Source organism: Eumetopias jubatus, unplaced genomic scaffold, assembly GCF_037043125.1.
Source record: "Eumetopias jubatus isolate StellerSeaLion01/CBP00866 unplaced genomic scaffold, mEumJub1_p1.0 scaffold_1, whole genome shotgun sequence".
Taxonomy (NCBI): domain Eukaryota; kingdom Metazoa; phylum Chordata; class Mammalia; order Carnivora; family Otariidae; genus Eumetopias; species Eumetopias jubatus.
The window spans coordinates 6,024,195-6,036,591 of record NW_028274807.1 but is presented as its reverse complement, the minus strand read 5'-3'; the positions used below and the strand labels follow the sequence as shown (position 1 = coordinate 6,036,591).

The 12,397-nt window shown below is 45.1% G+C and overlaps 1 protein-coding gene across 1 annotated transcript in view; it reads right to left on the bottom strand.

Moving 5' to 3' along the window:
• The window catches only part of DSCAM (DS cell adhesion molecule), a 672,449-nt gene that overhangs the window by 8,283 nt on the left and 651,769 nt on the right, over nucleotides 1-12,397 (bottom strand). The window contains exons 31-32 of the mRNA XM_028126500.2: nucleotides 7,402-7,599; nucleotides 5,553-5,855 (exon numbers count right to left, since the gene is read on the bottom strand). Coding sequence (XP_027982301.1) covers nucleotides 5,553-5,855; nucleotides 7,402-7,599 — 501 coding nt within the window. The remainder of the gene's footprint in view (nucleotides 1-5,552; nucleotides 5,856-7,401; nucleotides 7,600-12,397) is intronic.

Genomic DNA, 12,397 nt, shown 5'->3' with positions numbered 1-12,397 from the left:
ATTAAAGAGATCAGTTTCCTATCAGTGAGCCAGAACCAGCATGGTGAAATATGTAGGTCTACCCAGGGCAGGTGTGCATAGCAATATTCGGAGATGCTGTTCATGACCTCCAGGTCCTTCTAACTTTAAATAACTATGGGAGTATTTGAAAGCTTGTCAGCTCAGAGCTAACTGTTGCTCTGGGTGGTGAATGTGAAGCTCATCCCAATCTCCTGCTTTAGCTCTTCCTCTGCCCACACCACTGTCTCTTTAGGATGTCTGCTGGGCTTTCTCTGCCCCATTCACCTTAGATCTCAGCGCACAATTCATTCCTCCAGGAGGCCTTCCTAGACCATTATGCCCAACCCCCGACCCCCTGCCGGACTTGATCCCCTTCCCCAATTACTTCTTTTCCCAGCACTTATCATGGTCTGAAACTGTGTTATCTGCTTATTTGATCGGTGTCTGTCTCCCCCACCAGGAATATAAACTCCCTTCAGATGGGATCTTCGTGAGTCTCGTCTATCACTGTATCTCCAGCTCTGAAAGCGGGACCAGTTATTGAGTGGGAGCTCAAAAAAGACATGCTGAACTTAGAAAGGGAGCTGGGAGGTTGGGAGGGAAGAAGCAGAGACATCTCTGGAAGGATGGAGGCCAGAGCAGCTCAGTGTGCATGGTGTGTGTGTACGCATGCATGGTGTACACACCTGTTTGTGTCCATGTGGAAGTATCAAAGATACTTGCACTTGAAAGGAGACCCTTTCCATAGCTCTTAGAATAGCATTCATGATGAAAATTTCAAAACCTCATTGTAATGAGTGCAAAAAAGAGGGGAAGGATGCAAAACCTGAGGCATGGGACCCCCGTCGCCCAACCCAAAGGGGCGAGGGGAGGGGGGATACAGAACTGCTTGAGAGGAACCCAGTGTGGCGCCTTGGGTCAGGAGGAGGGAAGCTGCGCCAGGTGACCTGCAGGGAGCAGAGCTCACGTCCGCAGGTGGCGAGGGAGAGGCAAGTAGAAAGAAGCTGTGGAGGGGGATTTTTGGCAGTGAAGATCCCTGGAGTCTAATTCTGATTCAAGAGCCAGCACGAAAACCACATGGGCTTCAGAGGGGAAACAGCACGATCACAGTGACAGCTGAGAACTGAAAGAGCAGCTTTCGTTGGAGGGTGCTGCTAGAGCGGAGGCCAGTGTGTCCTTCAGGTAAGCACTTCTCACTCCACGCTCTTCCATTTGATTAAATGCACATATGCAGAAGATTGTGAGGGATGGCATGAATGGATCTGAACACCGCAAACCAAAAACTGCTTCAGGTCACTGGTTGTTCAGAGAACCAACAAGTTAGCAGCAGTCTGTGATTCTTTCTGACCGGAAAACCTCAAGTGTGTTCATCACAGGAGGGACCGATGAACATATATTTAAGGCTGGGGTCCCAGAGTGTGAGTGCAGAGATCTAAAGGGGCTGACACTTCTCCTGCTGCTCATGGGGCCAGGATGCATTTGGTTACATATGTGAAGCTTTAAATTGATTTAGGTAGCTGCGTGCGAGGGTATTTCTTGATTGCATAGGATAAACTCATGAATAAAGGAGCAGCCACAATCCAAGAATGTTAGAAACTGGCTTAGAATGCTACCTGAACCCAAGAACAGGTACTGTAACCTAAGTATTGGAAGTTGCCTTGACTGAGAGGGAAAGAAGTTGCTTAACCTTCCAGCTATTTCTCAGAGGAAGATAGAGTTTTATTTGTTTGTCTGGTTTGTCTTTTGTTATTAAAGATGGAAATAACCATCCCTTATTGTAGAAAATGAAACCATAGCACAATTGGCATTTTATTTAAAATAAAAAAGTCCTAAAAATTCAGTAAATTCAAAATTCAGGTACTGTTAAAATTCTAAAGTGAGATTCTGATGTTTGCCTTCTGTGTGAGGCATCACATTTCATGGGGAGCTTCCCTTTATCTGTGGAAGAGGTTTCCTTTTGATTTGTGAAGAGCAAGAATAGAAAATAAATCACTTTGTTTAAAGGTAAGCTGGAAAATGGGGTCGACTTGAATGTTCTCTTATATTTTACTAAGAATTTCTAATAATTGCCATGTTTTAACCAAGTGGCTAGTCTTGTCATCATCACAACTATGATAGATGCATTCATTCAATATATTTATTAAGCACCTACTATATGTATCAGACACAGTGATAGGAGCATATATTCAGCGCTACTAAGTCATTTAAACTATTTCTTGAGTGCTCACTGTACTGCCAGATTACCTGTTAGAGGTAATCGGGGAGAGAAGTAGGAAGGCAGGGAAGACATGTTTTCTGTCTTCCTGGAGCCAGGATCTGGCCACGTTGATTTAACTTGATCCTGATTTGATTTGTGGAGTGTTTAAAAGTTTTGGACCACAAATGGAGGAAAAGACCATCACACGGGAAGAGCCGATGATGAGGAGAAAGATGTACAGAGACTGGGAAGACTTCATTGAGATGCATGCTGATCAATGCCTCCTAGAGCCACGGGGACACAGGTAGGAATGAGGTTTGAAAGCGTAGCTCAAGGAACTGATGATTTTGATGCAGCCTCCAGTCATCAGAATAATAAATTGTAACCTTGGCTTTTGTGCCTGGTGTTGAATTTAGTTTCATAAAGGGACAATAGGAAGGCTTTCCGTAAAGCATATCAAATATTCATTAATAACAATACAGTCATTTAGGATGGACAAAACAAAGTATGTGGACATTAGGACTTGTGTTGACTTAAAAAGTGACTCATACCTAAAGTTATAAAGTCATTTTAGTCTAAATAGCATTTTAAGACTATACTACTTCAGTTAATTGTGATCTTTCAATTTTTCTGATGGATCCAGGCAACAATGTCATAACACTACATCAATAACTAATGATGTATTGTGTGGTGACTAACATAACATAATAAAATAAAATTTAAAAAAAGTTCAAAAAACTTTTTTTAATTGAATCTAACAAGAGGAACAACAAGACATCAAAAAGAAACTCAAGCCTTTAATTAATTCAAAGCTTGCACAGATAAGACTATCATTTCACCCAGGAGCTCCTGTATACAAGGGAAGATGGCTGCCAATGGAAGCTGGGTATTTACCCCAAAGACACAGATGTTGTGAAAAGAAGGGCCATGTGCACCCCAATGTTCATAGCAGCAATGTCCACAATAGCCAAACTGTGGAAAGAGCCGAGATGCCCTTCAACAGACGAATGGATAAAGAAGATGTGGTCCGTATATACAATGGAATATTACTCAGCCATCAGAAAGGATGAACACCCAGCTTTTACATCAACATGGATGGGACTGGAGGAGATGATGCTAAGTGAACTAAGTCAAGCAGAGAAAGTCAATTATCATATGGTTTCACTTATTTGTGGAACGTAAGGAACAGCAGGGAGGACATTAGGAGAAGGAAGGGAAAAATGAAGGGAGGAAAATCGGAGGGAGAGATGAACCATGAGAGACGATGGACTCTGAGAAACAAACAGGGTTCTAGAGGGGAGGGGGGAGGGTGGAGTCGTTAGCCCGGTGATGGGTATGAAGGAGGGCACGTACTGCATGGAGCACTGGGTGTTATACGAAAACAATGGCTCGTGGATCACCACATCAAAAACTAATGATGTGTTGTATGGTGACTAACATAACATAATAAAATTAAAAAACAAAAAAGGAAGCATGGTGTGCTCAACTGGGTGATACCCAAATGAGGCAATGCTTCCCAGGATGTCTGTGACCACTGAAGAGAAATAAACAAAAGAGGGAAAGAGGAGAGGAGCCAGCAGCTCATCTGGAGACCACACCGGAGTCACCATGAGAATCCCAACAACAGCGTCAATAAGGCAAAAACAGAAACAACAACACTAGCCACTTTACCCAAATTATGCTACACATATCTTACACCAGGGTCATGCCCATTTTACAGGTGGGGCAACTGAAGGCCACCAAGGCTAAAATGTGCCCAGAGGCACATTTTCTCCTCTCCTGTGTTCCTCCGCCTTGGCTTAACAGCCACGAAGAGCTTATGTTTTTATCCTATGTTTTTCTGCATTTGCCTTGCAAATAAATGCCAACAACAAGAAATGCCTGAAATAAAAACATCCACAAATAACAGCTCATCTTCTCCCTGAGGAGGTAGACAGAATGAGAATAAATGAAGCCATCATTCTTTATTGTATGCTGGCATGAATCTTGACTCAGTTTGGAAGATTAGTTGCTGGATAGACAATTCTTATTTTATATATTTTTATGCATTTATAAGGCTCATTTCAGCTGGGCTATATGCCATAAAACCCAAGGGAATTGCAGTAATTTAAAAGTGAAGATAAATTTTTGAAATAAGACTAGTAGAGTGGTTCAGAAAATGGGAAAAGAGGAAATAAAACTGGATTCAACAAGAATGGATAGGCCGGTCCACAAAGGAAAGTCTTTGGCAGCTATTTCAGGGTGAAGAAGAAGAAGGAGTGATTCTTCAGATGAGAAGTACCACTGGCTGCCATGGTTGGATTCAGTATATAATGTATTTATTTGCCCTCTACAGTGGTTTGCAGATATCTGACCCAACACTTGAAAACCGTGGGTTTCCATAGAAACACCAAGATTTCTGGCTTCTCTTGAGAAAGTCACTCATCCTGGCCCCCCATTTCCACTTGGGATGAGTTGGCGGGAACATACTGGAGTCTATCCCCTCTAGATAGTCTGTGAACTCAAACTGTCTATCATGCTTCACCCCACTTCTCCTTGCTCCCCATCCTCTTCACTTACGCACGTGATCTGCCAGGCCCCGCAGGCCTTAGAGCTCAGAGCTCCCATCCACACACCAAGTACTCTCACACACCCAGTCCACCTCTCACAGGCTCAAGGCAAAGACTGAACAGTGGCTGACCAAACCCCAGCCAGTCACTGTCACTTTGGGTAGCTCAATGAAACCAAGGCCCAAGCATCGGCCCACTGGTAAGACCTCTCTCCTTCTGAAAGTCCTTGGTACAGCAGCTTTGAAACATAAGCCCCCTGTGTTTGAGCCTCCTCTCACCACGTGATGGGGTCTCCCTCTCTCCAGCCTGAGCTCCTTGGGCTCTTTGACTGCTTGAACAACAGAATATGGCAGAAGCGATGTGTCACTTTCCAGGCCCAGCCTTACGAGATCGGCTATTTCTATTGCTTGCCTGTCAGGATGCCTGCTTTAGAACCGAGCTGCCATGATATGAAGAAGCTGGAGCCACCTTGGGTAGAAACCCACCCAGGGAGGACACGACCAGCACCAGGCTGCCAGGTGAGGGAGCCGTTTGGGAAGGGCTCCTCTGGACCTAAGTGAGCCTCCCCAGTGACACGGCTGGAGCAGAGATGAGCTGTCCCCACCAAGCCTTGACTACATTTCAGATGTGTAAACAAAATAAGTGACTGTCGCTGTTGGAAACCCATAAGCTTTGGGGTGGATCATTACATAGCAACCTGTAAACAGAGCCCCAAGTCCAAACACCAGGATGGTCTTTCATAGCAGGCGGGTGTGAATCAGGGAGATGTGTCTCCTATACAGTGGTCCATGCATTGCTTTTCTCACCTGGCCGATGTGCCTTTGGAACCGCCATGTTCATCACACGACCTCCATCCTGAGGTTTGGGGGGAGATGCAGTGAACCTGCAGATCCCCGATTCTGAAGGGGTGCTGGAGGTCAGACTGTCTGTGTACTCGTTTGTCCCTGCCGTCAACTGTTCAGATGATGTGTCTGATATGAAGCACTCTGTGATGGTGAACTTGGCGTGCCTCAGTTGCTCTTCCATCTTGGCATGCTCGTAGGCTCTGGCCAGTTCTTCATAAGTGGAGGAGGCACTTTCTGTGGAGACCATGCTGCTTCGCGCTCGATCTGCCACGTGTAAAAGAGAGAACAAGATGGATCAATTACTGCTTTATGGCCCCACTGGATGGCCATCTCTGGCTTGTGGCTGTCTCTCCCAGATCCTTGTACCACCTGGCAGGGGTCCTGGGTCTTTGACTGGGAACTGCCTTTGTCACCGCGGGGCCTGCTCTGTGCGCCTCGGTAAAGTGGGCAGAGAACTTTGTTTCAGCGGAATTGTTCCCAGCCTGGACGCTTCCGTCCATCAGCAATGCTTAAAAAATCCTGTGCTTCAGGACGTCTGGGTGGCTCAGTCCGTTAGGCGCCTGTCTTTGGCTCAGGTCATGAGCCCAGGGTCCTAGGATCGAGTCCCACATCAGGTTCCCTGCTCAGTGGGGAGTCTGCTTCTCTCTCTCTCCCTCTCCCTCTGTTGCTCCCCCTGCTTGTGCGTGTGCATGCTCTCTCTCCGTCAAATAAATAAATAAAAAAATCTTTAAAAAATATTCTGTGTTTTGTTAAGATGATTGGGAAGTTGGTGTACACAGACGGCAGTGCCCACCCCCTGCTCTGACTTGACAATCAGCCTGTTCCATAGAGACTTTAATTGGCATGGATGGTTTGAGCTCTGAAGTTCGGCTCCTCTAGCCCCAGCTTGGCAAGGAGGATGTGACGGTGGTTGGAAATGAAGCCCAGGATGACGCATGAAATTGGCCAGTAGGAAGAATGGCCCCTGGTGCCTCAGACCATCCTTTGTGACTGCCACATTTTATGGGGCCCAGAGAGCCACCAGGACCAGAGGAGGAGCGTCTTGGCCAGAGGAATCTCTATTTTACACACTAAAAAGTTTTGAATCACCTCTGTGGAACTCTGAGACTCTTCTGAGAGAAATAACAGCCATAAAAATAAATGTACAGGGTAATACTCCACCTTTGGAACACTATTTTTAAAGCATATCAGCCAGAACAAAAGAAAATGAGTATGAAAATTTCCTACAGCTATTAGGTTTAGATATAATTTCTTTTCAAAAGTTAAGGTGGGGGGTGGGACAAGCCGATGCTATTCTTAGGCCCTGTCTTCTCTCCGAAGTGAAATCTTGGTTGATGGCACAGACTAGATGACTTACCTTATAATCAACCCCTCTTAATTGTCAAAAGGAGCAGCCTATGTTCCCTATAGAGGGTGCTATGACCTTGTCATGAAATTTCAAGTGTAGCCTCTTAAACCCAGAGATGGTAGTGGGTCATGTGCCCTCAGAGTATAATCGGGAATTTTTGGAATCATGTGGGTGAAAATTTTAAAGTATCTGTGTTTCTCTTAGCTGGGTAGGAACTGAAAGGAGAGAAGACCATGAGTCTGAGATTCAAGACACCTGCAAAGTAGCTGCCTTTTGGTTCTGCTTTGCAGAAATCATTGGGCCCTGGGCATCATCAACGCTGCATGGTTGTATTGGTACCTGTTACTTAAACAGTCTAATAATTTGAAAATGACCTTAAAGGAGCATAAGTAGGAGGCTCTGAAGCCCATCTGTGGGCCATGCTTATCCCCAGGGTTGAGGAGGAGGCATGCAGACCCCTACCTGTGTCTTGTGAGGGGCTGACACTGTAGCTGTCACTCTCCTTGTCCATTGATCCCGCAGCCCTAGGCGTCGGCAGCCTCCAGTCTGTGGTGAGGGTGTGTGCTGAAATGGTGGGGTGGGGTCTGTTGAGGGTCCACTGGCTGGCATACCGGTTTCTTGCTGTGGGTCCTGCCTTTGCATTCCTCCTGGTGGTGGGATCTGTGAAGAGCCAAGAATAATGTATATCTTAGTGTCTAGGAGTATGGTCAGTCATGATCCAAGTGTTGAGAGTGGTTCTCTCCACCCAGCCCTGAGACCCCCCCTGCAGGATTCATGCTTCCAGGAAGCCTTCCCTGACTGCCCCTGTCCAGAGCATTCATTTCCTTTCTCTTATGGTCTGAGACATTTTTATGAAATGTAAACATTTAAAAAAGTCCTGTGGGGGGCGGGAGAGAACATTAGATTTGGACTTAGGAGTTATGGACTCAATGTCCACATCCTAACCCCTAGTACCTCAGAATGTGACCTTATTTGGAAATAGGGTCATGGCAGATGTCATTAGTCATGATAAAGTCGGACTGGAGTAGGGTGGCCTTCAATCTAACATGACTGGTGTCCTTCTAAGAACAGGTGACAGACACGCAGAGGGAAGACAGCCATGGAACAATGGAGGCAGAGATTGAAGTGCTGCAGCTGTAAGCCAAAGAATGTCAAAGATTGTCCCCAGCAACCACTGGAAACTAGGCAGAGGCGAGGAAGGACCCTTCTCTACAGGTTTCAGAAAGAGCGGGACTCTGCTGACATCTTGCATTTGGATTTCTGGGCCCCAGAACGGTGAGACAACAAATTTCTGTTCTTTTAAGCCACCCCAGTTTGTGGTATGTTGTAATAGCAGCTCTAGGAAACAATACAGTGTTATTGTGGTTTTGTATTTACTCATTGCCTTGAGTAGGACTGTTTTACTCATCAACTAAATTGCAAGTTCCTAGACCAGGAAGATGATACTTTTTGTCTGAATACTCTCTTAGTTTTTTGCCTATGGTAACATATCTTTTCAACAGAAGTGTCTAAACTTTGTCAAAGTTCAAATATATGGGTCATTCAATGCAGAGCACACACAGTTAATTGGTGTCTGAATTTTATATGTCTGCTATCTTCAGAAACAGAGATTTACATATATAGAGGCAGGTGCCAGATGGGTTTCATTTTCTCTAAATCTGGAACCAAAGACAGCAGGTCAATGTGGTGGACAGAGTTCTCAGTTCAGCTCTTTGGCTGGACACTGGAGTGGACCACAACACTGTCTTTTCTGGAATTTTGTGGAATAAGGGAAAGGCTCAGTGACCTGGACTGATTTTTCTTGGGCTCCAGCTTGAAGGCCACATAAGGTCCTAGATGGAGCTTTTTCCACCATTGAATTCTCTTCTTCTCAAAAAGGAATCTTATGCAGTTATATTTCAAAATGGTCTGGACACCTTTCAACACCACAGTTGATATTTACTGCTCAGCACTAATGAAGCAGGATAAAAAGATCAACAGAGAGAGGGCCAACCCTTGGCATTGGGAGAGTGACTTACTAATGTGCTTTCATGGGCCTGGAAGTCTGTCTAGGGCAGGGGTCAGGGTGTTCATCCTTGGGTCCATTCACAAAGCCTATGATAATCTCTGGTATACAGAGGCTCCTGGATGAACACACACAGCCCAGGGTCACTTTATGGATGAGGCAACAGATGCTCAGAGGGAAGTGACACAGCTATTAAGTGGTAAGTAGGGAGCCCAAGACGCCATGGATTGGTTCAGAGATTGCCCAGCACTTGACCACCCAGATGTCCCCACCCTGGACACCTAAGTATTTAATACAGTGTCCCTGTGACACTGAGTCCTTTGTAATGCCATTTTGGATCACGGGAGGCAAGACACTTGAAAGGGGTGAAAGGACTTTCTTTTCAAATGGAGGATTTTCCTCTTTACAAATTCTAGTTATTGGACTTTGAACCGAATCCATCATTCTACAGTGCTGGAGAGAAGCATTAAAATGGCAGCCAAATCAATATATTTTAAGACTTCCTGGGTCATCAAAATGCTTCATCTTGGTGCATATTCTTTGGGGCATTGATTTTAAAACACATTTCATCCCTTACTTGCAAAATTCCACAGAAGACTTTATTGGAAGATGTATTTTTTTTTTGCCTTGATTAGAAGGTGAATGTGTTATGCTTGAGCGCCAAGCTCTCTGGACATCAAGGTATGAATGATAATTGTGTTTCTCCACTGAAATGCTAGGAGAGAGGTCCTCAAGGAGGTAGAGAAATATTCTCACGGGTAGGAGGCTAAGTATCTTCCAGGTACAATGGACTTCCTAAGCAGAGCTTCAATAAATGGAGCTTGTTATTTAAATGCTAATGAATCTTTCCCCAAAAATTACCCTGTCCCTTACATAAGATTTGAGGATTCTCATTTTCTTTTAAAATTTTTTTTGAAGGTTTTCATGTTTATTCTTCTTTATGTTTCTTGCAACTGCAGCTGTGGATCAGATTTACTCCTGGCACGGATGCTTGGGCGGTGGGGCTGGGTGGGTGGGTGGGTGGGTATCAATTTGATCTTCCCACTTCAAGGACACTATTTCCTCAAACTCCCAAACCCTCCCTTGTGTTTCTTCCCACTGACCCACCCACCCATAGTGGGGCAGGACCCGTAGCCCCTTTCTCACTGAGATCACCCTGTGTGGAAAATTCCATGGTCACGTTGTACATGTCAGCCTCTATTCAAAGCCAGAACTCTTTTCAAGTTAATTTTGTTCGTTATCCTTTTTTTCTAGATGAGGACAGTTTTACCAGTGGCCTGATAACGTTGGAAATATAGGTCATGATATTACTTTCTCTGAACCACAGGCTGCAATTCTGTTCTGCTCTAAGCAAGCATCCTAGAGGCGAAATCATCTCAGTAGGTAGAATATTGGGGTGGTTGACACATTTTTTTTTTTTTTTAATAATCAGGTTTTGGGAGCTGTTTTATACCTGAGCTGAACTCTTCAGTATGATAGCTCCTAAGATAGCAGCTAAAATAAAAATCTGACTTGGACCCTACTTGGTAGCCTCCTTTGTAGGCCTTACCAGGTAATCAACTAAGGAAATAAATGTTGAGATTTACTGTCCCTGCATGAAAAGCATTTTATTCGGCTCCCCACCACTCTAATGTAAATACAACTTAGTGATGAGCCATCACGCTTGCTAAACAGTTAACAAATTAGAAGGTAAGTGATACAAATAACTTGGCCTTTCAAGACCGAGTCTGAACCTAAATTAAGCTTTTCTGCCCACTGAATCAAATTATTATAATCATCCTGAATTCGGGATAAGAGAGGATTTTGTGGCTAATAGGGTTATAAAACATGTCATGTGTACTGTGGTCTGGGTATTAATCTGTTTTTATTCTCTGGCTTTTGCTGTCCTATCTCGTAGGTGCCGTGGCCTCCACTGCATGTGGTGATGACGCTGTGGGGCCTGAACATTCCCATCACGTAACGAACAAGTATTTACCAAAGGCTCATTATACACGGGACACTCCTCGCCTGCCTCAGGTATTTTCCTGCAGTGTGATGTCGCGTACAATTCCGCGTGATGGGGTGTGTGTTGGTTTCCAGAGTCTCAATGAAAAAAGAATCAGTCCGTGTTGTGAACTCTTCTTATTTCTATATGTAAGTCTACTCAGCCCCTAGACATCCCCTAAGAAGCATCGTTTCCACTTAACAGCACTTAACAGTGTTTGAGTTAAGTTGCCTGCCTTTGACCCAGTTTCACTACTTGCTGGTGGTGAGCTCATCAGACGTGCCCACTTCCCTCATCTCGGAGAGTGGCGTTATCACCTCACCCACCCATAGGGCTGTTGTGACACATGGAGGGGCTCAATAGATCTCGGGGCCTGGCCTGTGATTCCTGAGTGACAAACACTTGGCAAGGGTTGGAGCACATCCTGCTTATTGGGAAGAGGGTGGCGGAGATTTGGTGGGTTGATCAGGAAGGCTAGAGACTCAGTTTAGAGAGGGTTTGGCAGAAAAAATAATACTCATTAAAAAATCAAGACCAGAGGTACCTGGGTGGCTCAGTTGGTGAAGTGTCTGACTTTGGTTTGGGTCATGATCTCAGGATTCTGGGATCGAGGCCCCCATCGGGCTCCCTGTTCAGTGGGGAGTCTACTTCTCCCTCTTCTGCTCCCCCTTCTTGTGATCTCTCTCTCTCTCATAAATAAATAAAATCTTAAAAAAAAATCAAGACCAGATGCTGGAGAATTTCCATGCTGCAGAAAGCAGCTGAAAGGTAGAGCTGGTAAGGACAGGCATGCGTCCTATTCATTCCCAGTCTAGCCCTCTGTACATCAAGTACAGTCAAGCCCTTGTACATGCCCTTGGCCCAGATGGGTGGATGGTGACAAAGGGATGACTTCCAGGTAAATATGACCCCAAAGCCCAGGTCATGTCTCTTACGCTTCACTTCATGTGTCTTTGTACCCTTGCACAGTTTGTGCGCAAGAAAGCTGATTCAAGTTCTCCTGTGATGGTCTCGTTGGTAAGTCTCACAGAGTGTGCTGGGAGAGACTATGTACATACCTACAAACCTCCAATCAGCTGGCATCCAGACCCCCAGCCTAATAGATGTCTTAGGAAATGGAGAACAAAGAGAGGGGCCAAATGGACTGCCCAAGTCCTGTCTAAAATGCTAAACATCCTTTCTTACCACCCCCTTTACTCTGATTTCAGAACTTGACAGTGGATTGATATTTAAGTATGTTTACTGATGCCTACTACGTGTCAGACTCTGTGGCTGGAGCTGGGGGTGGGAGACACAGACACAGACACCCACAGATGCCCCACTTTCTCCTGTACCCTAATACACAGGAGAGACAGGGATGCAAACAGAACTGCAGACACAGCCAAGGCATCTGTTTCCCTTGGTTGAAGAGCTAAATAGCCAATTGTTGGGATTTCTCCCATCCTAATAATGAATCTTAGTTGTAGGTC